Below are 25,530 nucleotides of genomic sequence, written 5' to 3' on the forward strand. Positions count from 1 at the left end.
ATCATTTTGTTTCGAAACCAAATAGGTCTGTGTTCTTATGGGCGAAGTGGTGATAATAGATGTTCCTTTCCAGTATTTTTTTTAACTTCACTGTTAAATATATAATAGTCAGCAAAGTATCTATCTGAATAAATACATAATAATGCATATCAAAACCTGCAAAGATAAAAAAAATAAAGTAAAAACGGAACCTTTTCTTCAATGTCAGCAGCTGTGCGTTTGGTTGTTTCCAGGTTTTGCACTAGCTCTGTGTCACCCAGAAAGTTTCCTGAAGCTGAAGACAAGTGAGAGAGCAGGTTGTCCTCCAGCATCTTCAGAGTGATCTTGAAACCATTTTGCTGCTTCGTGAGGTTGGACTAAAAGAAAAGGGAAGATAAAAATGTTAATGAAGTGCTTTGTTGTGACACTAGTATCCATATTTTATGTTTTTCTTTAGTTTTACATATTTTGGTGCACCTTTTTGTTTTCATCTGCAGTTGTTATGAAAGAGTTTTACAAATTACTGTATGTTGGTATGGTATGCTGTTGAGTTTCTTTCGGGGTTTTGTTGTCTTTATTGTCAGAGGTGATTGCATATGCTGAAAGTTCAAATCAATATTAGACATAAATACTGAAGGCCATGCCGAAGGCAGAGCTACTGTAATCAATAACCTGATGCAAGATGCAGATGCAAGACAGGAATACTCTGGGACAGATTAGCCGGCTTCCGACTTGGTGCTGACATCAAACGTTGCCATGCTCTGCAAAATAACCCTCTGTGTGATGAAACCATTGTTTTTCTTGCACAGTGGTTCTTAACCAGGGTTCGATGAGTCTGCCTCAGGGGTTCCGTGGAGCCTCCACTCAAGCCACACCCGACTCATCATGTACATGAAAACTTCTCCCTATCGGCATATTAAGGATACGGCAACAGCAGAACCCAAACTGATTTGCAGGTGTGTAATTTGTTACGAGTTCATGCACTGTGTTGGTTTTGTTCTTCGAACAAGGTGATGTTCATGCACCAGTAAAAGATCATATAACTTTGTCTTGAATTTGAAAATATTTTATTTTTCACTAAAGAAGGGTTCGGTGGATGCGCATATGAAACTGGTGGGGTTCAGTACACCCAACAAGGTTAAGACCGACTGTTCTAGCAAGAAGCTGAGATAGTTAACCGCACAAATGCACGTGCACACACAGTGGTCTTTCAAATTTCCCGAATTGTGATGATTTTGTGTGGATATAAAATATAAATTAGATTGTAAATAGAAGAAATGAATAGTGTGGGAATTTGTTATCACCTCAATGGAAGCGGCGTTGAAGACAACAAAAAACAGAAAGCTGTGGCGTCCTGCTCTGTGTGCCGCATACCAATGTAGCAGGCAGGCATACAGATAAAGCATCAATCACTAGGTAGATTGGCACCATCACCGGTAAGTCTGCCAACATCAGGCTGAGCAATTATACATGTACGGGAAGAAATAATCTTTTCGATTGCACACAATCCAGTAAATCAGTTACCATCATACATTATAGATTCACCTAAAATGCATGTAAAGATACACATAACTTTCGCAATGAGTTTTATTCAACATACTTCTACTTTGGAAATTTCCAACCTCAACTGTTTTTTTACTATTTTTTTAACTGAGGGGATTTAAAGTCAGTTCAAAGGCAGGCGTTATTTCTTGGAGAACAAAGTTGATAGAGGGAAGCAATTTTCTTTGTCCTTCATTATAGTCTGTGGCAGCTTCTGCCCAATAATGAGTGGCATTGAAGTTTTACTTATAAGAGGCCGTGACTAACTTAGAATAACATATGGGTCTCATCATTAATAGAATGGGAGACTACTTTGGTGTTACCTATATATGATAAGAAAAGCATATAGCAAGCTAATCAACCGTAAGCTGAATTCGGCTTCGGAATATAAAACTTGGGAGGGACTAACATTTTTGCAGTACGCCTGTCAAACGGCCAAACACTCCTGTTATATGGAGGGTTTGTGACTAGCACATACATATTCCTTGTTTTAATTCATATTTTAGAATAATTTTGAGTATTATCAAAGAGATAAATTCAAAAATTATACCATGTGATAGAGCCTGCATTAGGATTTATGCGGAATAAAAAAAGCTTTCGGAAAATGTGGCTTTCAAAACAATTATGAATTGATTCCTGATTAATAGTTGAATAACCCTAGAATATGAATATTTGAATGGCGGTGAAAATACACTGAAAGGTCAACAACCAAAAAAAAATGCATGACATCATACGATATCACATATTGTCAGCATATTGTCACAGTTTTTGCAGTCTTGAACTTGTTTTATCTTTGTTTTGCTTTCTTTGTACAAATCAAGGGAGAGAAGTAAGCAAGACGATGAGTTACTCGAGGTATTTGTCAATTTAAAACAGTCAGAGTCCTGTGTCAACATGGGCATTTTTGGTTTTATTATAATAGTTTAAGTGCAGCGTAATAGTGCGTTCTATGGAGCTTACATGACTGTTAACAATGGTTAATATCTTTTTACACCTATATGACCATGAAATGTGACTCTAAACATTCCTACACACTAATAAGCCATTTTGTAATGACAACGTTTGACCAGCAAACTTTGAACCTTGCATACGCACTTTTTGGAGACATGCAGGCAGGCATTCTGATAATTCTGATATACCTGCTCACCTACACATGAGCGGGAGTAGAAGGTAAACACAATTATGCACAACTATGTATGGAATTGAGGATTGATCATTTCATTTTATCAGGTATGTGATAATAACTTATAATGAACATCAAGTTAATAGTTCAAATATCATATTTTATTTGCTGCGTTGTTCCACCTTGTTGTTACCTTGTTTGTTTTGTTGTAATTTAGAAACGTATACAATTATTTCCGAGTAATGATAACATTGCTAATATTCCTATTGTGTAAATTTCATCAATGTCAATGGTTGTGAAATATTCGTCTGGAAATGCAGAAGCAACTAATGAGTGGCATAACTTCATGCAGGTTTTGACTAAATGACAGCCGCTTGCTTCTTTGCAACCACCTTTGAATCAAATGCTTTTACTACACTGATATAAAATGTTGACACCTGGTTGAGGATTTAAAAATCTCACAGCAGCGTGTGATTTGAGCTATGTGAACAGTTTTTAACACAGCCTAAAATATTCCCAAATTTATTGTAGGCCATTGGTTTAGTACTTATGATTCCAAAATGGAGAAATTCCCAAGGAGGAGTTTGTTAAAGTATGACCCTTGGAATTCTCTCAAAATTGCGACTTCAGATAAAAACATCCGGCTCCCTTTGCAATTTCTTACATGTGTTACAAAATACTATTTTATTCCCACCACATGTTGAGAAAATCAGTGGAACTATTTTTGAAAGGTAATACACATGTTATAAAGAGGTAGAGGTATAAAAATACAAAAAACTAATTAGTATGGATTATTAAAAAAATAAAAAAGGAATAATAGTCAATTGTTAGCCAAAAATAAACACGAAAAGTACATGGGGCATAATTAACAGGGTTCTAAAACTTTTAAACTAAGATAATAAAGAAGTATACATCAAAAATGAGATAGTAAATAATTGCATTACAATTTTTGTTAACATCGACCCTTCTTTGGCTAAACAAATACCAAAAGTTAAACATCCTACGCAACCTAGACCCAGGTGGGGCCTGGGTCTAGACCCTACGAGGGTCCTCAAGAGTGCGCCGCAGAACTGGCCAGTCACCTAAGCCGTCTCTTTCAACTCCTCTTCTCTCGTGGGTTGTTTTCTGACCAATGGAAAACTGCAAGAGTGATCTCAATTCCCAAAAGGGACTCTAAAGCAGATCCATTCAAAGTACCGTCCCATAACCCTGCTCAGCGTCATCAGTCAAGTGATTCAATCCTCTGTCCACAAACAGCCCCAGAGATATCTCCTCCGCCATGACCTTATCCCCAATAAACAATATGGTTTCAAACCAAACCACAGCACAGCACACCTCCTTACAGTTTGGTCACAGGCATGGAACAACATCCTCAACAAAGGTGGCAAAGTGTACGTTGTTGCATTGGACATTAAGGGTGCACTTGACCAGGTTTGGCACAATGGCCTTTGAGCTAAGCTCACCTCAAAGGGTGTAACTGGAAGACTACATATCTGGCTACAGAACTACCTTCAAGAAAGAACCATCAAGGTTGTGCTCTCTGGTCAGTCTTCATTTACACTTCCCATCAATGCATCCATACCCCCAGGATCAATTCTCGCCTCATTACTGTTCTCCATCTTCATAGATGATGTGGAACAGTGTGGGAACACCATATTCCTGTATGCGGACAACTCCACCGTCTTTACACCTACAACAATATTAAATGGACTGGAGGTAGCTGTATCGCTAAAGAAAGACCTGGATAACATCAGAAAGTGGGCTGACACCTGGAAGGTCACTTTGTATCCCAACAAGTGCAAGGCTATAACCCTATCCAGGATGAGGAATCCATCTCGCCCAGATTTGTTCTTCGGGGCCACTAAAATAGGGGTATGTGAGCAGATAGAGGTTTTGGGTCTTCGTATTGACTCCAAACTAACGTGGACCAGCCACCTGTCCACCATCTGCGAACGTGCTTATCAACGTCTCGGTCAGGAGCATTATGGAGTATTTCTGCCTATCCTGGATGAATGCCGCTCAGACCACTCTCGGGCAGCCCCACATCATGCGAAAAAAAGTTCTAAAAATCATTGGCGTGGATGAGGAATTTGCCCGACAGCAGTTCGACATCAGCAAACTTTGTCTTCGACTAGCACTTGCAGCAACAACTGCCCTTTATAAGCTGCCCTGCAGGATCTTAAAGCACTGCTACCCCCAGCCCACATCTTAGGTCGTATTACCCGTAGAGTACTACCAAGCCATGCTTTGGAAATATCAAAGTCAAACACCAAATACTCCGACAGGAGCTTTCTCCACTCTGGAGACATTACATCAAGCAGTATTCATGCTTTTAAGAAGAGGCTGAACAAACACGTCCTTAGATTTTGACTGTAATCCCTTAAAGCTCAAGGAATTTTAATCATCAAACGTATAGATGCAGATCAGCGATAGGTTCTTTGAATATATTTTCTTAAGACTTTATCTGCATAATCGTGATAAACTATTTTTAAATAACAATTGATAATTTATGGTAATGAGAAAAACAATGATAGATAATATTTGTAGAATTTTTACATACGTTCTTAATTTGTCATTCATGAAAGGTGTATTCCTAGATCATATGAAAATTGCTAAAGTAATACCACTTTACAGAAGTGGAAACAAGCCCCAATTACAGACCAATATCTCTGCTTCCACAGTTCTCAAAATCTTACAGAAATTGTTTGCTGTTAGGTTAAATACATTTATTAATAAATATAACATTTTAAGTAATAGTCAACATGGGTTCCATCCCAGCAATAATTGATTTGACGGAAAAAATGTCGACTGCAATAGATAAAAAAAAAAAAATCTTAGTATTTTTGTAGACCTTCAAAGAGCGTTTTATAATTTTGATCATGAAATATTATTGGACAAACTATATAAATATGGAGTAAGAGGAGTGGCTCATGAGAGGCTGAGAAAATACCTGAAGGAAAGAAAAGAGTTTGTGGAAGATAATAACAAATCTGCCTTAAATAATATAATTTGTGGAGTTCCACAAGGATTGGTCCTAGGACCAATACTGTTTCTTATGTATGTCAATGATATCACCATGGTTTCCAAACTGTTTAAGTTTATTTTATTTGCGGAAGACACATCACTATTTTATTAAGGACAAAATATAACAATGTGTTAGAGGTGGTTGAAAACAAATGTATCAGAATTAAAAGGTGGTCTTCAGTAAATAGATTATCCTTGAATACTGGTTAAACTAAATTTACGATTTTTTTTTTTGTCGTGGTAGGAAAAGTGTGATTGCCTCACTGTATATCAAAGGAGTTGTTAACAGAGCAAAGGAGATCAGGTTTTGGGGTGTTAAGAATAATGATAATTTGTCATGAAATCACATAAAAACAATCCAAAAGGCTAGAGTACCCTAAAGCGTTTTTTTATTTTACACAAAGTAAAGGAAATTCTAAATTCAATCAATAAATTAAAAAGCATTGTATATTTTGTACAATTCACTGATCGTACAATATCTAAAAATCTTCCTTCTGCAGATGAAAAGTGAACCTACAACGTACAAACCCAATTTTCAAACAGTTAAATTTACTCAAATTTAATGAATTGGTAGAGTTTGCATGTTCTCCCTGTGACTGCTTGGGTTCCCTCCGGGTACTATGGCTTCCTCCCACTTCCAAAAACATGCACCTAGGGATAGGTTGATTGGCAACACTGAATTGTCCCTAGTGTGAGAATGTGAGTGTGAACCCGAATGCAGCTGAGATAGGCTCCAGCACCCCCGGCGACCCCGAAAGGGTAAAGCGGCAGAAAATGGATGGATGAATAGTAGAGTATATTATCCTGAAAATCATTTACAAAGCACATACACACATTGCTAGTAAAGTGAATCATATTTATATAGCACATTTATCTAGAGACTCAAAGCATTTTACACAGTGAAACCCATGATCTACATCTTTAAGCTACATTTAAACATGTGTGAGTGGCACTGGGAGCAGGTGGGTAAAGGATCTTGCCCAAGAACATCAGTGACTTGAATGGCGAAAGTAGGCATCGAACCTGGAACCCACAAGTTGCTGACACAGCTGCTCTACCAACAGATCAACGCTTCCCCGATTTGTTGTACGGGAAAGTAATTATAATTTAAAAGGAACTGAGCATTTTACTAAACGAAGATTTAGAACAGGCATAAAGGAGAGAAGCATTTCAATCAAAGGAGTTAGTTAATGGAACAATCTTGACAGTGAAATAAAACAGTTTACATTTATCATGATGATGAAAAAATATGATTTGAAGTAAATTATTGTTTACATTTTTATTTTTTTTGCTTTATATTATGAAACATGTATGTTATGAATGTATAGAGCTAGTCTTCTGAGTTGAACAACAATTGTTGTAACTATGAGTAGGGTGCTAATATTATAAATTTTACTTCTTTCCCCTCATTTTCGTTGTTTCTTTATTTCAAATGTTATGTTGAATGTTTTTTTGTTTGACTTTAAATGAATGAAGTAAAACAAACAAACATTTAACCAAGCGAGACAGTTTGGGCTTCCTTCATTTGTGAACTGCACACAATTGTTCAAGCTTGAAAATATTACTTGCTTTTGATGAGTTGTGATATTTTGATAAGAGATCTTCAGTAAAATTAGTACACAGTCTGTGGCAAAGCCTGTAGCCTGGTCATTCCACACCCACCATGATGTGCTTAACAAGCATATATGGTTTGCAACTGTATGACTTGCATGCTTGCCCTCAATTTGAACCTCTGCGTAGTTTCAAAAGGTGTCATCTTCATACGCACAAATATGATCAAGATCTGACCTTATGCAGCAGAATCATCACATTTTTTTGTGGAGACTTTTCAAATCGACACCATGATCCAATGGCATGTGATAAAATTCTTGGCAATATAGTTTTGCCTTTTTCTGTAGTATTTGTGGTTCTTCCTGAGAGCACTTTGACCAAGTATGACCAGGCTGGTGACCAGACTGCTACACGTGCAAACAATTAATGCTGATTGTTAATTCAAATCAAATCAACTTTATTTATAAAGCACATTTAAAATTTACCACAGGGGTAGCCAAAGTGCTGTACAGTGGGCAGGTTAAAAGATAATAAGAAAAGCGAGCAAACAACACAACACAAACAGAACATGATAAAAAATAAATAAATAAAATATAAAAACAGGTTCACAGCAGGTGTATAATGGGGCGCCATTGCAGGATGGATATCACTCAGTGTTAAAAGCAAAGGAATAAAAGTGTGTTTTTAAGAGAGATTTAAAAACAGGAAAAGTGGAGGCTTGTTTAACACTCAGGGGTAGGTAATTCCAGAGCTTAGGAGCAGCAGCGGCGAATGCTCTGTCACCTCTAATTTTCAGTCTTGTGTCAGGGACCGTCAGTAGCAGCTGACCGGCTGATCTTAGGATCGAGTGGGGCAGTAAGGCTGAAGGAGGTCGGAGAGATATTTTGGCGCGAGGTTGTTTGGACATTTAAAAACAAATTGAAGGAATTTAAAATTGATTCGATAATACACAGGGAGCCAGTGAAGGGACGCTAATATAGGGGTGATGTGCTCACGTCTGTGTTAGCAGACGAGCAGCAGAGTTCTGCACGAGGGCGAGGGAGGCCTGGCTAATGCCTACATACAGGGCATTGCAGTAGTCTAAACGATTCGAGGTAAAGGCGTGAATACATTTCTCGAGATTATGTCCTGACAGAAGCGGTTTCACTTTCGCTATTTGGCGTAATTGATAAAAGCTTTTTTGAACGACGCTGCTGATTTGTTTTTTGAATTTAAAATCTGAGTCGAACTTTACCCCCAGGTTTGTGACACAGTCGCTGAGATACGGGGTCAGAGTGCCGAGGTCAACATTGGGGGAGGGAGAGCGACTTGGACCGAACAACATAACTTCTGTTTTGTCTTCATTTAGACTCAGGAAGTTAGCTGAAAACCAGGCTTTGATGTCGTGCAGGCAGTCAATGAGAATAATGACGGTGTTATTTTGTGCCGTGGGAAAATAGATCTGGCAATCATCGGCATACAAATGAAATGCAATGCCATACTTCCTAAAAATAGAACCAAGCAGGAGAAGGTAAAGCGCAAATAGGATTGGGGCAAGGATTGAGCCCTGGTGGACCATTTGTGGTAGAGGAGCTGTGGAAGACATAAAACGGTCTATTTTTACACAAAAACTCGGCTAGGTACGACCGGAACCAGTTGAGGGCGGCGCCCTTAATACCCACACAGTTCTCAAGACGAGTGATTAAGGTGACGTGGTCGACGGTGTCGAACACAGCAGACAGATCTAAAAGCACCAGGACGATATATTTGCCAGAATCAGTTGACAGGAGGATATCGTTAAAAACTTTTAGAAGCGCTGACTCTGTGCTGTGGAGGGCTTTAAAACCGGACTGGAACAGCTCAGTGACACCATTATCCTCTAAGAAGGGCAACAACTGACTGTAGACAACTTTCTCTGATATTTTGGAAATGTATGGAAGATTAGAGATAGGTCTAAGGTTTTCGAGAGGAGAGAGGGGTCGAGGCTTGGTTTTTTAAGTAGAGGTCATACCACTGCATGTTTAAACTCTACTGGACCTATTCCAGAAGAGAGGCTACTATTGATAATGTTAAGGACACTTGATCCAATAGTAGCAAATACCTCCTTAAACAGGGAGGGCATCTGCCGGAGAACCAGAGGGCTCATATGACTAACTGTGTCATTTAAAAAAGAAAAGGACACCGGCTCAAACTATTGGAAAAAGAAGAGAAATGCAGATTAACAGAAGGGTCATATGAAGGATGGGATAAAGTGGCTCTAGTTGACACAATTTGGTCATGGAGACAATTTTTACAGAATTCAAAAGAAGGATCAAAACCAACAGATTTGGGAGCATCAAAGACAGTGTTAATAGTTTTGAACAGAACTCTGGGGTTGTTGCAGTTAGAAGATATAATCTGAGATAGATATACATATTCATCTCTGCTTTTACAGTCATCTGAAAGGAAAGCAGGCTTTCTTTAAAAATGGCAAAGGACACATGCAGCCTGTCCTATATTATCAGAGACAACAATCTTAACGTCATCGGTCTCAGCGAAACCTGGCTTAAACCAAACGACTTTTTTGCGCTAAATGAGGCATGTCCTCCTAACTTTACACATGCGCATATTGCCCGTCCGCTTAAAAGGGGTGGGGGGGTCGCACTAATATACAACGAAAACTTTAACCTTAGTCCTAACATAAATAATAAATATAAATCGTTTGAGGTGCTTACTATGAGGTCTGTCACACCGCTGCCTCTACACCTGGCTGTTATCTACCGTCCCCCAGGGCCCTATTCGGACTTTATCAATGAATTCTCAGAGTTCGTTGCTGATCTAGTGACACACGCCGATAATATAATCATAATGGGGGACTTTAATATCCATATTATTACCCCATCGGACCCACCGTGCGTAGCGCTCCAGACTGTAATTGATAGCTGTGGTCTCACACAAATAATAAATGAACCCACGCATCGCAACGGTAATACGATAGACCTTGTGCTTGTCAGGGGTATCACTGTTTCCAAAGTTACGATACTCCCGTATACTAAAGTATTGTCCGATCATTACCTTATAAAATTCGAGGTTCAGACGCATGTTTGTCAAACTAATAATAATAATAACTGCTATAGCAGCCGCAACATTAATACAGCCACAACGACAACTCTTGCTGACCTACTGCCCTCGGTAATGGCACCATTCCCAAAGTATGTGGGCTCTATTGATAACCTCACTAACAACTTTAACGACTCCCTGCGCGAAACCATTGATAACATAGCACCGCTAAAGTTAAAAAAGGCTCCAAAAAAGCGCACCCCGTGGTTTACAGAAGAAACTAGAGCTCAGAAATTATTATGTAGAAAGCTGGAACGCAAATGGCGCACGACTAAACTTGAGGTGCACCATCAAGCATGGAGTGATGGTTTAATAACTTATAACCGCATGCTTACCTTAGCTAAAGCTAAATATTACTCAAATCTCATCCACCGTAATAAAAACGATCCTAAACTTTTGTTTAGTACGGTAGCATCGCTAACCCAACCCTTCCAGTAGCTCCACCCACTCAGCTGATGACTTTATGCAATTCTTTAATAAGAAAATTGAAGTCATTAGAAAGGAGATTAAAGACAATGCGTCCCAGCTACAACTGGGTTCTATTAACACAGATACGACTGTATATACGGCGGATTCTGCCCTCCAACATAGTTTCTCTCGTTTTGAGGAAATAACAATAGAGGAATTGTTACAACGTGTAAATGGAATTAAACAAACAACGTGTTTACTTGACCCTCTTCCTGGGAAACTTATCAAGGAGCTCTTTGTATTATCGGGTCCATCAGTGCTAAATATTATAAACTTATCACTTTCCTCGGGCACTGTTCCCCTAGCATTCAAAAAAGCGGTTATTCATCCTCTTCTTAAAAGACCTAACCTCGATCCTGACCTCATGGTAAACTACCAACCGATGTCTCACCTTCCCTTTATTTCAAAAATCCTCGAAAAAATTGTTGCGGAGCAGTTAAATGAACACTTAGCGTCAAACAATCTATGTGAAACCTTTCAATCCGGTTTCAGGGCAAATCACTCTACGGAGACAGCCCTCGCAAAAATGACTAATGATCTATTGCTAACGATGGATTCTGATGCGTCTTCTATGTTGCTGCTCCTCGATCTTAGCGCTGCTTTCGATACCGTCGATCATAATATTTTATTAGAACGTATCAAAACACGAATTGGTATGTCAGACTTAGCCCTGTCTTGGTTTAACTCTTATCTTACTGATAGGATGCAGTGTGTCTCCCATAACAATGTGACCTCGGACTACGTTAAGGTAACGTGTGGAGTTCCCCAGGGTTCGGTCCTTGGCCCTGCACTCTTCAGCATCTACATGCTGCCGCTAGGTGACATCATACGCAAATACGGTATTAGCTTTCACTGTTATGCTGATGACACCCAACTCTACATGCCCCTAAAGCTGACCAACACGCCGGATTGTAGTCAGCTGGAGGCGTGTCTTAATGAAATTAAACAATGGATGTCCGCTTACTTTTTGCAACTCAACGCCAAAAAAACGGAACTGCTGATTATCGGTCCTGCTAGACACCGAGCTCTATTTAATAATACAACTCTAACATTTGACAACCAAATAATTAAACAAGGCGACACGGTAAAGAATCTGGGTATTATCTTTGACCCAACTCTCTCCTTTGAGGCACACATTAAAAGCGTTACTAAAACGGCCTTCTTTCATCTCCGTAATATCGCTAAAATTCGCTCCATTCTGTCCACTAAAGACGCTGAGATCATTATCCATGCGTTTGTTACGTCTCGTCTCGATTACTGTAACGTATTATTTTCGGGTCTCCCCATGTCTAGCATTAAAAGATTACAGTTGGTACAAAATGCGGCTGCTAGACTTTTGACAAGAACAAGAAAGTTTGATCACATTACGCCTGTACTGGCTCACCTGCACTGGCTTCCTGTGCACTTAAGATGTGACTTTAAGGTTTTACTACTTACGTATAAAATACTACACGGTCTAGCTCCATCCTATCTTGCCGATTGTATTGTACCATATGTCCCGGCAAGAAATCTGCGTTCAAAGGACTCCGGTTTATTAGTGATTCCCAAAGCCCAAAAAAAGTATGCGGGCTATAGAGCGTTTTCCGTTCGGGCTCCAGTAGTCTGGAATGCCCTCCCGGTAACAGTTCGAGATGCCACCTCAGTAGAAGCATTTAAGTCTCACCTTAAAACTCATTTGTATACTCTAGCCTTTAAAAAGACTCCCTTTTTAGACCAGTTGATCTGCCGTTTCTTTTCTTTTTCTTCTATGTCCCACTCTCCCTTGTGGAGGGGGTCCGGTCCGATCCGGTGGCCATGTACTGCTTGCCTGTGTATCGGCTGGGGACATCTCTGCGCTGCTGATCCGCCTCTGCTTGTGATGGTTTCCTGCTGGCTCCGCTGTGAACAGGACTCTCGCTGCTGTGTTGGATCCGCTTTGGACTGGACTCTCGCGACTGTGTTGGATCCATTGTGGATTGAACTCTAACAGTATCATGTTAGACCCGCTCGACATCCATTGCTTTCCTCCTCTCTAAGGTTCTCATAGTCATCATTGTCACCGATGTCCCACTGGGTGTGAGTTTTCCTTGCCCTTATGTGGGCCTACCGAGGATGTCGTGGTGGTTTGTGCAGCCCTTTGAGACACTAGTGATTTAGGGCTATATAAGTAAACATTGATTGATTGATGATTGACATTCAGGAAGTTCCTGGATAAAGGTTCGTCTGGGCCGCAGGTGTGAATTAATTAGTTATTTAAAACTGCCAATGATATTGTCTCATGTCTTTGTTGTTATTGATAAGAGTTCATAGCTCAGAAAAGGGTGCACACTTAGTTAAATAAGCCTGTTTTGTAATGGGCAGGTACTGTAAACCTGAGTCATTAGGTGTACTCTCTGTGTTAGAGTAATGGTTCTCAACCTTTTTAAAAAGGTTGATTCAAGTACCCCCTAATGAGAGCAAAGCATTTTTGGTTGAAAAAAAGAGATAAATAAGTAAAATACAGCACTATGTCATCAGTTTCTGATTTATTAAATTGTATAACTGTGCAAAATATTGCTCATTTGTAGTGGCCTTTCTTGAACTATTTGGAAAAAAAGATATAAAAAGTAAATAAAAACTTGTTGAAAAATAAACAAATGATTCAATTATAAATACAAATTTCTACACATAGAATTAATCATCAACTTAAAGTGCCCTCTTTGGGGATTGTAATAGAGATCCATCTGGATTCATGAACTTAATTCTAAACATTTTTTCACAAAAAAAGAAATGTTCAACATCAATATTTATGGAACATGTCCACAAAAAATCTAGCTGTCAACACTGAATATTGTATTGTTGCATTTATTTTCACAATTTATGAACTTACATTCATATTTTGTTGAAGTATTATTCCATAAATATAATTATAAAGGATTTTTGAATTGTTGCTATTTTTAGAATATTAAAAATATATATCACGTACCCCTTGGCATACCTTCAAGTACCCCCAGGGGTACGCGTACCCCCATTTGAGAACCACTGGTATAGAGTAATGCTCTCATGACAAATACATACATTTGCTAAATTATTCTTGAGGTGCTTAGTTTCGCGAACCCATCCATCCATCCATGTTCTACCGCTTGTCCTTTTTGGGGTCGCTAGAGCCTATCTCAGCCAGATTCAGGCGGTAGGCTGGGTACGCCCTGGACAAGTCGTCATTTCATCGCAGGGCCAACACAGATAAACAGACAACATTCACACTCACATTCACACATTAAGGCCAATCTAGTGTTACCAATCAACCTATCCCCAGGTGCATGTCTTTGGAGGTGGGAGGAAGAAAGGAAGGGAACCCACGCAGTCATGGGGAGAACATGCAAACTCCACCCAGAAAGATCCCGAGCCTGGGATTGAACTCAGGACCTTTGTATTGTGAGGAACATATACTATCCCCTGTTCCACCTCACAGCTTAAATACTGTCTTTATGACAACATTTCCTGCTGTGGTGATGAAAGTCACTTTGGCTCATTGTTAAAACTAATTAATCCAGTAAACTTGTTAGAGTATTTCAATTTGACGCTATTACTTACGCCAAAGGCAACAGGTTCTACTGTGACTAAACAGGATGCGATGCATGGCCTTTTAAAGACAGACTTGACCACACTGGAAAGAATTGCTTCGAATGGAGGACATTTAACTGGGGGACATTGGCTTGTATGCGTCAACTATGACCTTCTACTCGCCAGCGTGCATGTGTTCTTTAGAGGAATGTGTAACCCACTCACAAAGTAAGTCCCCATAAACTCGAGTTCTGAGTCCGTTTTAGTTTTTGACTTTCCTCTGGAACTTGTAATTTCCCTCTGCCAGGGAAAAAAATAACAAAAATCAAAAAACAGTCAGCATAACACCCCTTATAGCAGGGGTCGGGAACCTTTTTGGCTGAGAGAGCCATGAAACCAAATATTTTAAAATGTATTTCCGTGAGAGCCATGTAATATTTTTTAACACTGAATAGAACTAAATGTGTGCATTTTTAAGTAAGACCAACATTTTTAGAGTATAACAAGTCTCTTATTATTTTTAATAACAATGTTATTCTGAAGCTAATTAATAATAAATCAAATACTTCCTACCATTAATGCGACTTCTTGAACAGGTGCGGTAGAAAACGGATGGATGAATTAAAATGCATGAGAATGTTTTATATTTTGAACATTATTTTTAACACTGTGATTACCAGCGGAATTATTCATTACTTATTGTGTTAAGCAATGTCAGCTACGATTTATCCGAGAGCCAGATGCAGTCATCAAAAGAGCCACATCTGGCTCTAGAGCCGTAGGTTCCCTGATTTAAATATTTTTCAACTGAGGATGTCCGTAGTCAAATCTCATTCTTAGATTTTACCTACAGTTGACGATCACTGGAATTTATGGCATTTTTGGTTTTACGAGTGAAATAAAGAAACTTAGATTTATGTCGTACTATATACTGACTGGTCACTCACTACGTGTCAGAAACATTAAATGGATGCAGACCTAGCACTTAATAAGATTAATCTTCCAAGTTATTCAAATATACTTATAAAAGGAATACAATATTTCATTGAAGTAAACATGTGCAACATTTTCCCACCTCAAAAAAGACTAAACCACTCTAATAAGCAAACATGGTTGTGATTGGATAGATTGGTAAGTTTAGCGAATTCCTCGGCTCTGGCGCAGCCCTAAGAAGACATCAAACTTGACTAAATAGAGTAAGTAAAAGTTGTAACAAAGACTCTGTATGTAAACCTGCGGAAGGATCATTACCTTTGCAAGAGGAGAGGTACATCTCAAGGATGAGGCTGCGCGCCCCGGGGAACCAATGGCAGTATTCGGACGGCCAGAGGCGGGGAGTTGCACAAAGAGCATTGTGTCTGACGGCGGTGTGTCCCCCAACACTATTAGTGAAAGATTTGTGTGTTCAGACGAATAGGTTTACTGTAGTAAGAGCCGTGGGAGGCCAGAACACAGCCAGCTGTTTTAGACACATCACACTAGGATGCAGAGACCACTCTGAGGAAGGCTGACAGCCACAACTGTAAGCAGGTAAGAATGATCTCTTACTTCCAGAAAAGGTTTTGTCCGAACACTGGAATATTTTACTAATGTTTAAAGAAGACATGATGAACGCAATCAATCTATTTTCCCAACACAACCACTGTGTACGCAAAGGGCCCCTCGAAGATACTCACCTCGCCTCCCACTGTGAGGGAGATGGGTTTAACGGCCAACAATTCGAGTGTGAGGTTAATAGTCAAATCAGACTCTTTCTAATAAAATTTTCAAATCATGGCAGTCTATCATATTTTATGCCAAGTAGCAATAATCTTAAGGTAATTTGGGAAGTGGAACATTTTATTGCATATATCATAAACATGTTTTTTGGTAAGAATTCTGCTGGCACAAACAAATCTCCATGCTAATAGGAGCAGAGGGGAAGTAGTATTTGAGGTAAAACGTTGTAGAGTGATCCCCCTGTGCACTCTTCAAAACGCTTGACATTTCAAGCTCCTTACCCTGTCTTTTCCAGGGTTAAATGAGAGCTCATACATCTCAGTAGCCACGCAAACCTCATTAAAGATACAATGGTGCCAAGTCACTCAAATGGATACAAACAGGTACAGCCAATTTGTACTTGACTATCATATGATTTTAATCTGTCCATGTTGCATACTGACAAGGACACTTCATTCTGCAGGCTGGCTTTTCATAAAGGTTACCCCCTGCCACCACGACTCTCAACTTTTGTGTTAATTAAAATGATAAGTGAGCTCCTGATTTATCTCTCACACCCGCCCGCCTTTTCCTCTCAGTGTATTGCTAATACAACAAACTGCGTTAAAGGGGAACATTATCACAATTTTTGAAGGGTTAAAACCAATAAAAATCAGTTACCAGTGGCTTATTTTATTTTTCAAAGTTTTTCTCAAATTTTTACCCATCACCCAATGTCCCGAAAAACGGCTTCAAAGTGCCTGATTTTATCCGTCGTTATATCCACCCGTCTATTGTCCTGTGACGTCACTGCGTGCACCAGAAGCAAACATTGCGGATAGTACAGAAATGTATAGCATAGAAGCTTGGTTTCAGACTCGGATTTCAGCGGCGCGAGCGATTCAACAGATTACGCATGTATTGAAACGAAAGGTTGGAGTGTGGAGGCAGATAGCGAAAACGAAATTGAAGAAGAAACTGAAGCTATTGAGCCATATCACGACAGACAGCGGCACGAAAGGAAGCGCGGACGAATTTGGCGATCGCCTTCTAACCAATGATTATATGTGTTTGTTTGGCATTAAATGTGGGTGGAGGGAAAGGCTGGATGCAAATATAGCTACAAATGAGGCATAATGATGCAATATGTACACACAGCTAGCCTAAATAGCATGTTAGCATTGATTAGCTTGTAGTCATGCCGTGACCAAATATGTCTGATTAGCACACTCCACTTAAGTCAATAACATCAACAAAACTCACCTTTGTGATTTCGTTGACTTTATCGTTGGAAATGCATCTGTTTTGAGTGTCGCAGGATATCTACACATTCTTGCCATCTCTGTCATAGCATAGCTGTCGTCGGTACAGTGTGCAGAACAAACGAGGGACTTTTGCATCTTTTGGCCACTGTTGCAACTTGAATCCGTCTTTGTTCGTGTTGTTACACCCTCCGACAACACACCGACGGGGCATGATATCTCCAAGGTACGGGAAAACAGTCGAAAAAACGGAAAATAACAGAGTTGATTTGACTTGGTGCGTGTAATAAGATTGAGAAAATGGCGGGTCGTTTCACGATGTGACGTCACGGGTGAAAGGTCATCGCTCGACAGGCTATCAATTAAAAGGCGTTTAAATCGCTAAATTCACCCTTTTAGAGTTCGGAAATCGGTTAAAAAAACATAGTCTTTTTTCTGCAACATCAAGGTATATATTGACGCTTACATAGGTCTGGTGATAATGTTCCCCTTTAAGCCAGATTTTACTTTTTCACATGATTCAACAACCCCGCACATACAGTACAAGCAATGTATGCTTTGGTTTAATGCTAATCATGATATAATAATAGATGTATTAGGGGAAAATACAGAGAGGTTTGGTTAGAATAAGCATGCTTTTTATAAAAAATGTGAAATTTATTTATTAGTGTTTTTTCAGTTATCAATTTAAGGCATGTGACTGATGTATTGCAAAGTGATTAGCTTGCAGCCGTTTAATCAACTTCTCCAGCAAAGTGTACACTTTGCTGGAGAAGTTTGATAAAACGGCACAAATGCAACAACATCATTGTGGTCCACCATGATTCTTTTGGTTGTAAAGTACTCAAAATGCATCCCCAGTCAAGACATTAATGTACAGTGGGGCAAAAAAGTAGTTGATCCCATGCTAATTTCGTAATTTTGTTGCAACAGAGCAACCACGAATGTAAAAAAAAAGAAAAAAAGAATAAATACCATTATAGGGGACCTATTTTGCAAAACCAACTTTTTTACCTATTGGTTCCTGTTTTTGTATATTTGGGAGCTGTAGAAGTAATGAAAATTTGAAATCAAACCACAGAGGCATGGCGGGGATATTTATAGAACAATCTTGCTTTCCTTCATACTTCCTCCAAACGTGCCATTTGAATTTGCCCTATTGGTGACATTTTCCCTAACTGTGACGTCAGTAGATATCTCCATATATGGTAGAAATGTTTCAAAGAGCTTTGTATGAGTCAGTCATTGTAGTCCGCAGTAAATAAGTTCCTTCTCTTTCCACTATCCTCTTGTTGTGGTGCAGACTTTCTCAGCTGTTACCATTTCTAATACAAATTAGCATATAGATTGAATTTATATCTGTCAGTAGACTCGATACGGAAGCGCTAAAAACTACAACAGTACGAGGCGAAGACGCAGTCGTAGTGGAGGCACGTATATAAGACTGCCAACCAAACGTCACTTTCTAATTAGACAGTAAGAAGCGACCTGAAGATGGTCTGTAAAACATAAGACGGAGCGGCTAATTTATGGATTTTCCCGCTCTGGCGACAATAATAAAAATAGTAAAAAAAAACATAAACAAGCAAAAACAATGTGGTTTAATGTTTGTGCTATGGGACCATCTTTTGGACGAGTTCGCTCTCTGCAGGTGCTGCAGTGTCCTTCCATTTACTGGTAGTGCAGTGCCGTTCAGTCTTCTAGCCGTCCACAGCGTTTTTACTCAAATGGATTCTTCATTCTTAACTCCAAGCAACATTTGTAAGTTTTATAATATATCCATCCATCCATTTTCCACCGCTTATTCCCTTTGGGATCGCGGGGGGCGCTGGTGCCTATCTCAGCTACAATCGGGCGGAAGGCGGTCTACACTCTGAACAAGTCGCCACCTCATCGCAGTGTAAATACCCCGTTTGAGTTGGTAAATTGTGTTATATGTAAATATAAACGGAACACAATGATTTGCAAATAATTTTCAACCCATATTCAATTGAATGCACTATTAAGACAACGTATTTGATGTGCAAACTCAAACTTTATTATTTTTTTGCAAATAATAATTAAGTTAGAATTTCATGGCTGCAACACATGCCAAAGTAGTTGGGAAAGGGCATGTTCACCACTGTGTTACATCACCTTTTCTTTTGACAACACTCAATAAACGTTTGGAAACTGAGGAAACTAATTGTTGAAACTTTGAAAGTGGAAATCTTTTCCATTCTTGTTTTATGTAGAGCTTCAGTCATTCAACAGACCGGGGTCTCCGCTGTCGTATTTTACACTTCATAATGCAAAACACTTTTTAATGGGAGACAGGTCTGGACTGCAGGCGGGCCAGGAAAGTACCCGCAATCTTCTTTTACGAAGCCACGCTGTTATAACACGTGCTGAATGTGATTTGGCATTGTCTTGCTGAAATAAGCAAGGGGATCCATGAAAAAGACAGCGATTAGATGGCAGCATATGTTGTTCCAAAACCTGTATGTGCCTTTCAGCATTATTAGTGCCTTCACAGATGTGTAAGTTACCCATGCCTTGGGAACTACTGCACCCCCATACCATCACAGATCCTGGCTTTTGAACTTTGCGTCGATAACAGTCTGGATGGTTCGCTTCACCTTTGGTCCGGATGACACAATGTCAAATATTTCCAAAAACAAATTGAAATGCAGACTCGTCAGACCACACAACACTTTTCCACTTTGCATCAGTCCATCTTAGATGATCTCGGGCCCAGAGAAGCCGGCGTTTCTGGATGTTGTTGATAAATGGCTTTCGCTTTGCATAGTAAAGCTTTAACTTGCACTTACAGATATAGCGACGAACTGTATTTAGTGACAGTGGTTTTCTGAAGTGTTCCTGAGCTCATGTGCTGATATCCTTTAAAGATTGATGTCGGTTTTTGATACAATGCCGCCTGAGGGATTGAAGGTCACGGTCATTCAATGCTGGTTTCCGGCCATGCCGCTTGCGTGGAGTGATTTCTCCAGATTCTCTGAACCTTTCGATGATATTATGGACCGTAGATGTTGAAATCCCTAAATTTCTTGCAATTGCACTTTGAGAAACGTTGTTCTTAAACTGTTTGACTCTTTGCTCATGCAGTTGTGGACAAAGGGGTGTACCTCGCCCCATCCTTTCTTGTGAAAGACTGAGCATTTTTTGGAAAGCTGTTTTTATACCCAACCATGGTACCCACCTGTTTCCAATTAGCCTGCACACCTGTGGGATGTTCCAAATAAGTGTTTGACGAGCATTCCTTAACTTAATCAGTATTTATTGCCTCCTTTCCCAACTTCTTTGTCACGTGTTGCTGGCATCAAATTCTAAAGTTAATGATCATTTATGTGGGCCTACCGAGGATGTCGTGGTGGTTTGTGCAGCCCTTTGAGACACTAGTGATTTAGGGCTATATAAGTAAACATTGATTGATTGATTGATTTGCAAAAAAAAAACATTTATCAGTTTAAACATCAAATATGTTGTCTTTGTTGCATATTTAACTGAATATGGGTTGAAAAAGATTTGCAAATCTTTGCATTCCGTTTATATTCCATCCATCCATTTTCTACCGCTTACTCCCTTTGGGGTCGCTACAATCGGGCGGAAGGTGGGGTGCACCCTGGACAAGTCGCCACCTCATCGCAGGGCCAACACAGATAGACAGACAACATTCACACTCACTACTAGGGCCAATTTAGTGTTGCCAATCAACCTATCCCCAGGTGCATGTCTTTGAGGTGGGAGGAAGCCGGAGTACCCGGAGGGAACCCACGCAGTCACGGGGAGGACATGCAAACTCCACACAGAAAGATCTCGAGCCCGGGATTGAACCCTGACTACTCAGGACCTTCGTATTGTGAGGCAGACACACTAACCCCTTTTCCACCGTGAAGCCCCCGTTTATATTTACATCTGACACAATTTCCCAACTCATATGGAAACGGGATTTGTACATTTCAACCCAACCAGGATTTGAACCCAGCATCCTTCAACCTGAGTGAACAGCCTAAACCACTGGGCTATCCTGGGTCTTGTTTTATGATATAACTAAAACAATTCATTCTTACTAAAACCATGTGTGATGCCTGTAGGAGTGTTTTCATGCATATTTGTTCATGCTATTGTAATGTAATGACACTAGCGTTGTTAATATTAACTAATATGCTAACATGTTTACAAGTGTCTGAGTAAGTATTATTGACTTACAACATAATTTTTTTTGTATTGCTTCAGTTCTACAAATTTCTCGGTAAATTCACCAAAATGTCACTGTGGAGTTATTAAGTCTGTTTAGATCATTGAAGAGCTGGCTTCTGCAGTTAGTGGGTCCATGACGATGACTTCTGTTTTGTTTGATCAGCTGTTTTACTGCCATCTTACAGACACTGCTTCGTAACAAATAAGGTACGCAAATAAAAATTACCAAAATAGTTCTGTGTAAATAACAAATTTCACATTTTTCCCCCAAAAATTTAATGGATGCAGCTAATATACTAGTGTGCTCTATAGTTCAGAAAGTACAGTAATACGTTTTTGATTCCTGACCAACCAGAAAGGATTGCAACACAACAGTTATGTGCCCATGATACACACAAGTTAGTCCTGCACCTTTAGGGTACTACTCGTAACCTCAACTCATTATGTGGCTAAAAACAGACCTGTCACAGAAACAGTTTTTTTCAAGTCAAACAACTTCACTAACATGGTCAAGACCAAACACAAGAAGACCAAGGAGCTGTCAAAAGACCTCATATTGCAAAGAAACAATATCATTATTTTTGCACTATTGCTGCTGGTAATCTGGTTAAATGATTCTGCATACTGTAACATAAACAATTACATTTTTTTCACAGCTATAAACACATTGCTAAATCATAGGTTATTAGGAGCAATATATCGATTATCGCCATACCGAATATCGTCGTTATTGTGAACTGTTTGCTATCAGCCATGATATGCACGTGTTTTTTCCTTTTTATCCGAACATATATACAAAACAAAACATCCATCCATATTCTACTGCTAGTCCCTTTTGGGTTATGTTGGGCTGGAGCCTATCCCAGTTGCACTTGGGCGGAAGGCGGGCCACACCGTGGACAAGTGGTAACCTCATCATGGGGCCAACACAGACAGACAGACAACATTCACACTCACATTCACACATTAAGGACTATTTAGTGTTGCCAATCAACCTATCCCCAGGTGCATGTCTTTGGAGGTGGGAGGAAACCGGAGTACCCGGAGGGAACCCACGCAGTCATGGGGAAAACAAGCAAACTCCAAACAGAAAGACCCCGAGCCTGGTGATCGAACCCAGGACCTTCTTATTGTGAGGCACACCCACTAACCCTTTGTCGCACAATGCTGCCTCAAAACAAAACAAAACAAAACCAAATAAAAAAATGTAAAGTGAAACAGTTTTGCTAATAGATAGAAACCGTGCAACCGTCCGCTAAATGTGTCCGACATTACCAGAGCTCCACGTCAACTTCGAAACCCTTCAGCATTTAGGCCACACATCTTCTGAGGGAAGACAAGAGTGTCTGTGAAATGCTGCAACTGTTTCAGCGATTCATCTAATAATTGCTGTGGCACCGCAGCTCTACCAACCAATTCCTTCCCAACACAAGAACACAACAAGAGTAGATTTGTTGACGAGACAAGCGTGAGACATCATTAGGTGCTCCAGCTTAGATCAAGTGATTTTATACCCAATTATTTTACTTTACATTCAATCCATGGACGATGTATGTGCAGTGCTCACTAATCCACCAGCAGTGACATTTGCTGCGTTTCCGTGCACATAATATTCCAATATTATGCAGAGTATATATAGTAAATAGTATGAGTCACATACAAACTTTTACGGTTCATCCATCCATCCATCCATCCATTTTCTACCGCTTATTCCCTTTCGGGGTCGCAAAAAAGATTTTGTTTTGTGGTTATTGAAAAGTTGATTTGGGCACCTGGCATATGGCTGTTGGAACTCTAACATTATCTTATAAATAGACATGGGAAAATGCATTATAGTGCCCATGCTCACTGCTTTATATGGTGCAGGATTGTGGGATTTGTCGTTTGTTTTTGGGATCACAGTACATCTTCCATGCATCCATCCAATTTTCTACCGCTTGCCCCTCTCGTGGTCGCGGGGGGTGTTGGAGCTTATCCCAGCTAATCTTGGGATGCTATTAGCAAAGATATTAGTAATAGAATGATAATCATGTATATCGGAGTACTCCTATAGCTTGTTGATGCAAGCACTTATTGTCATGTATTGTGTTGACAATTTAAGTGCTGTCATGCAATTAAAAAATTAGTGATTATTTATGGTCTGTTATTCATCTCTTTTTAATCTCACCTAAAAGGCTGAAAAAAGCACTCAAGTTGAGATACCTTCATTTCAATTCATTACATGCTGTAATTAATGAGATATATATTCAAACAAACTTCAATAGATGCATTCTGTTTTATTTAGAAGTCCCAAAACCAGTGAAATTGGCACGTTGTGTAAATCGTAAATAAAAAAAGAATATAATGATTTGGTCTATAATATCATCAAAAGGTTCAGAGAATCTGGAGAAAACACTGCATGTAAGCGATGATATTACGGACCTTCGATCCCTCAGGTGGTACTGCATTAAAAAGTCAGTGTGTAAAATAATTTTCTCTTCTATATCATGTTAATACTTTTACAGTACTGTTGCTTTTAAACCTTATGTAAAGCTGAAGCCTCAACTGCCACACAGTAAACTATGATTTATAATACTAACTACTCCATTGCCGAACACAGTAGGCACTGATCGAATTAAAAGTTGTTTTTTAGGATATAGTCTTTATTTTGCCGGAAAACAATGACACTATTGTCTAACTTTAAATCGAACTAACATTGCTAATGTATCATTCACATAGTTATTTTAGAAAATGTATCTTTTAGTGAAGGTCTGTGGGTGAAGCAGGATCTTCTTAGCAAACCCTCAGAGTGACTTCTTCACAATTGAAAGCACATTGCCACAAACCATAAAAGTTAAAAGTATGGCACATTTTACTTCAAATGAGGCTGAAAGTTTGTGTTGTGACTTTTCCTTCATTGGGTTTAGTTGTGGAAATGTTGTGGTGCCGGGTCCTATCAATCAATCAATCAAAGAGTACTTATATAGCCCTAAATCACAAGTGTCTCAAAGGGCTGCACAAGCCACAACGACATCCTTGGCTCAGATGCCGCATCAGGGGAAGAAAAAAGTCAACCCAATGGGATTACAATGAGAAACCTTGGAGGGGACCGCGGTTGTGGGGTCTAGTCCATAGTCGATCAAACATAACAGTACATAAATTAAAAATGGCTGACTGATGTTTAAATACAATTCTACCATGCATTGATAATCCACCGATGTCACACTTAGGGCGTAGTCCAAAAGGAGCCTTTGGAACAGGTATGAAGTAAGGCAAGATTATTTTACAAATATCTCCTCAGTGCCCCCACAGTTTGAATCCAAATATCCGGGACTTACACGGATCCCAAATAGACAACAACAAGGTACCAAATGGAAAGAAAAGTCAGTTTTGCATAATAGGGCCTCTTTAACGTGTGTCAAAACACACCCGGAAGTGGCACTATTTCTCCAAAGCATTTCTAATACAGCAATGTACATTATTCTTAAAAAAAACAAAAAAAACATTGTCTACTCTATGCAAAAACAAGGCAACATTCAAACTTATATAAACCATAAACACACTTCTGCTACGTCTTTATGTTGATTATGAATATTTTACACTATTTGTCAGACGTAATTCATACTTTCCCCACTATTTACAGTCGCTAACATTACTGGCCACTTCAAGTGACAGAGTGCGACCACTTTTTGCAGTGACCAAGTATAATCTTTGTGCCACATGGCGGTAGCGTTGTTGCTCTCAGACAAGCAGAAAATTGGGGCGGGGCAACTCGCAGGCACACCTAGACAGTAACGTTTGAGATCAATGATGTAAATAATAGCAATTGAAAACAAAATAACGCGCTAAATATGATTGTAAATAATTAATCGTTGTGGAGAGGCGGAGCCGGCAGTCCGATAGTGAGGCAGGGAACACCGTAGCCCAGCCCAAGATGGCGGCGAGGAGTCGTGGCCGGCAGTCCGACAGCGAGGCAGGGCACGCAGGAGCCCGGCCCAAGATGGCGGCAAGTAGGTGTGGACGGCAAGCGAGCGGTGGGGCGCGCCGGGAGCAACGCCGCAATCCAGATCAGGTGCGTGGATCGCGCACCTGAGAGTAAAAGGG

At 39.7% G+C, this 25,530-nt stretch overlaps 1 protein-coding gene across 1 annotated transcript in view; it reads right to left on the reverse strand.

Annotated features, from left to right (window-relative positions):
* Positions 1–25,530, reverse strand: part of LOC133557816 (dynein axonemal heavy chain 9-like) — a 363,451-nt gene that overhangs the window by 140,421 nt on the left and 197,500 nt on the right. Inside the window, exon 39 of the mRNA XM_061908637.1 lies at positions 192–356. Coding sequence (XP_061764621.1) covers positions 192–356 — 165 coding nt within the window. The remainder of the gene's footprint in view (positions 1–191; positions 357–25,530) is intronic.

Source organism: Nerophis ophidion, linkage group LG08 (assembly GCF_033978795.1).
Source record: "Nerophis ophidion isolate RoL-2023_Sa linkage group LG08, RoL_Noph_v1.0, whole genome shotgun sequence".
Classification (NCBI taxonomy): domain Eukaryota; kingdom Metazoa; phylum Chordata; class Actinopteri; order Syngnathiformes; family Syngnathidae; genus Nerophis; species Nerophis ophidion.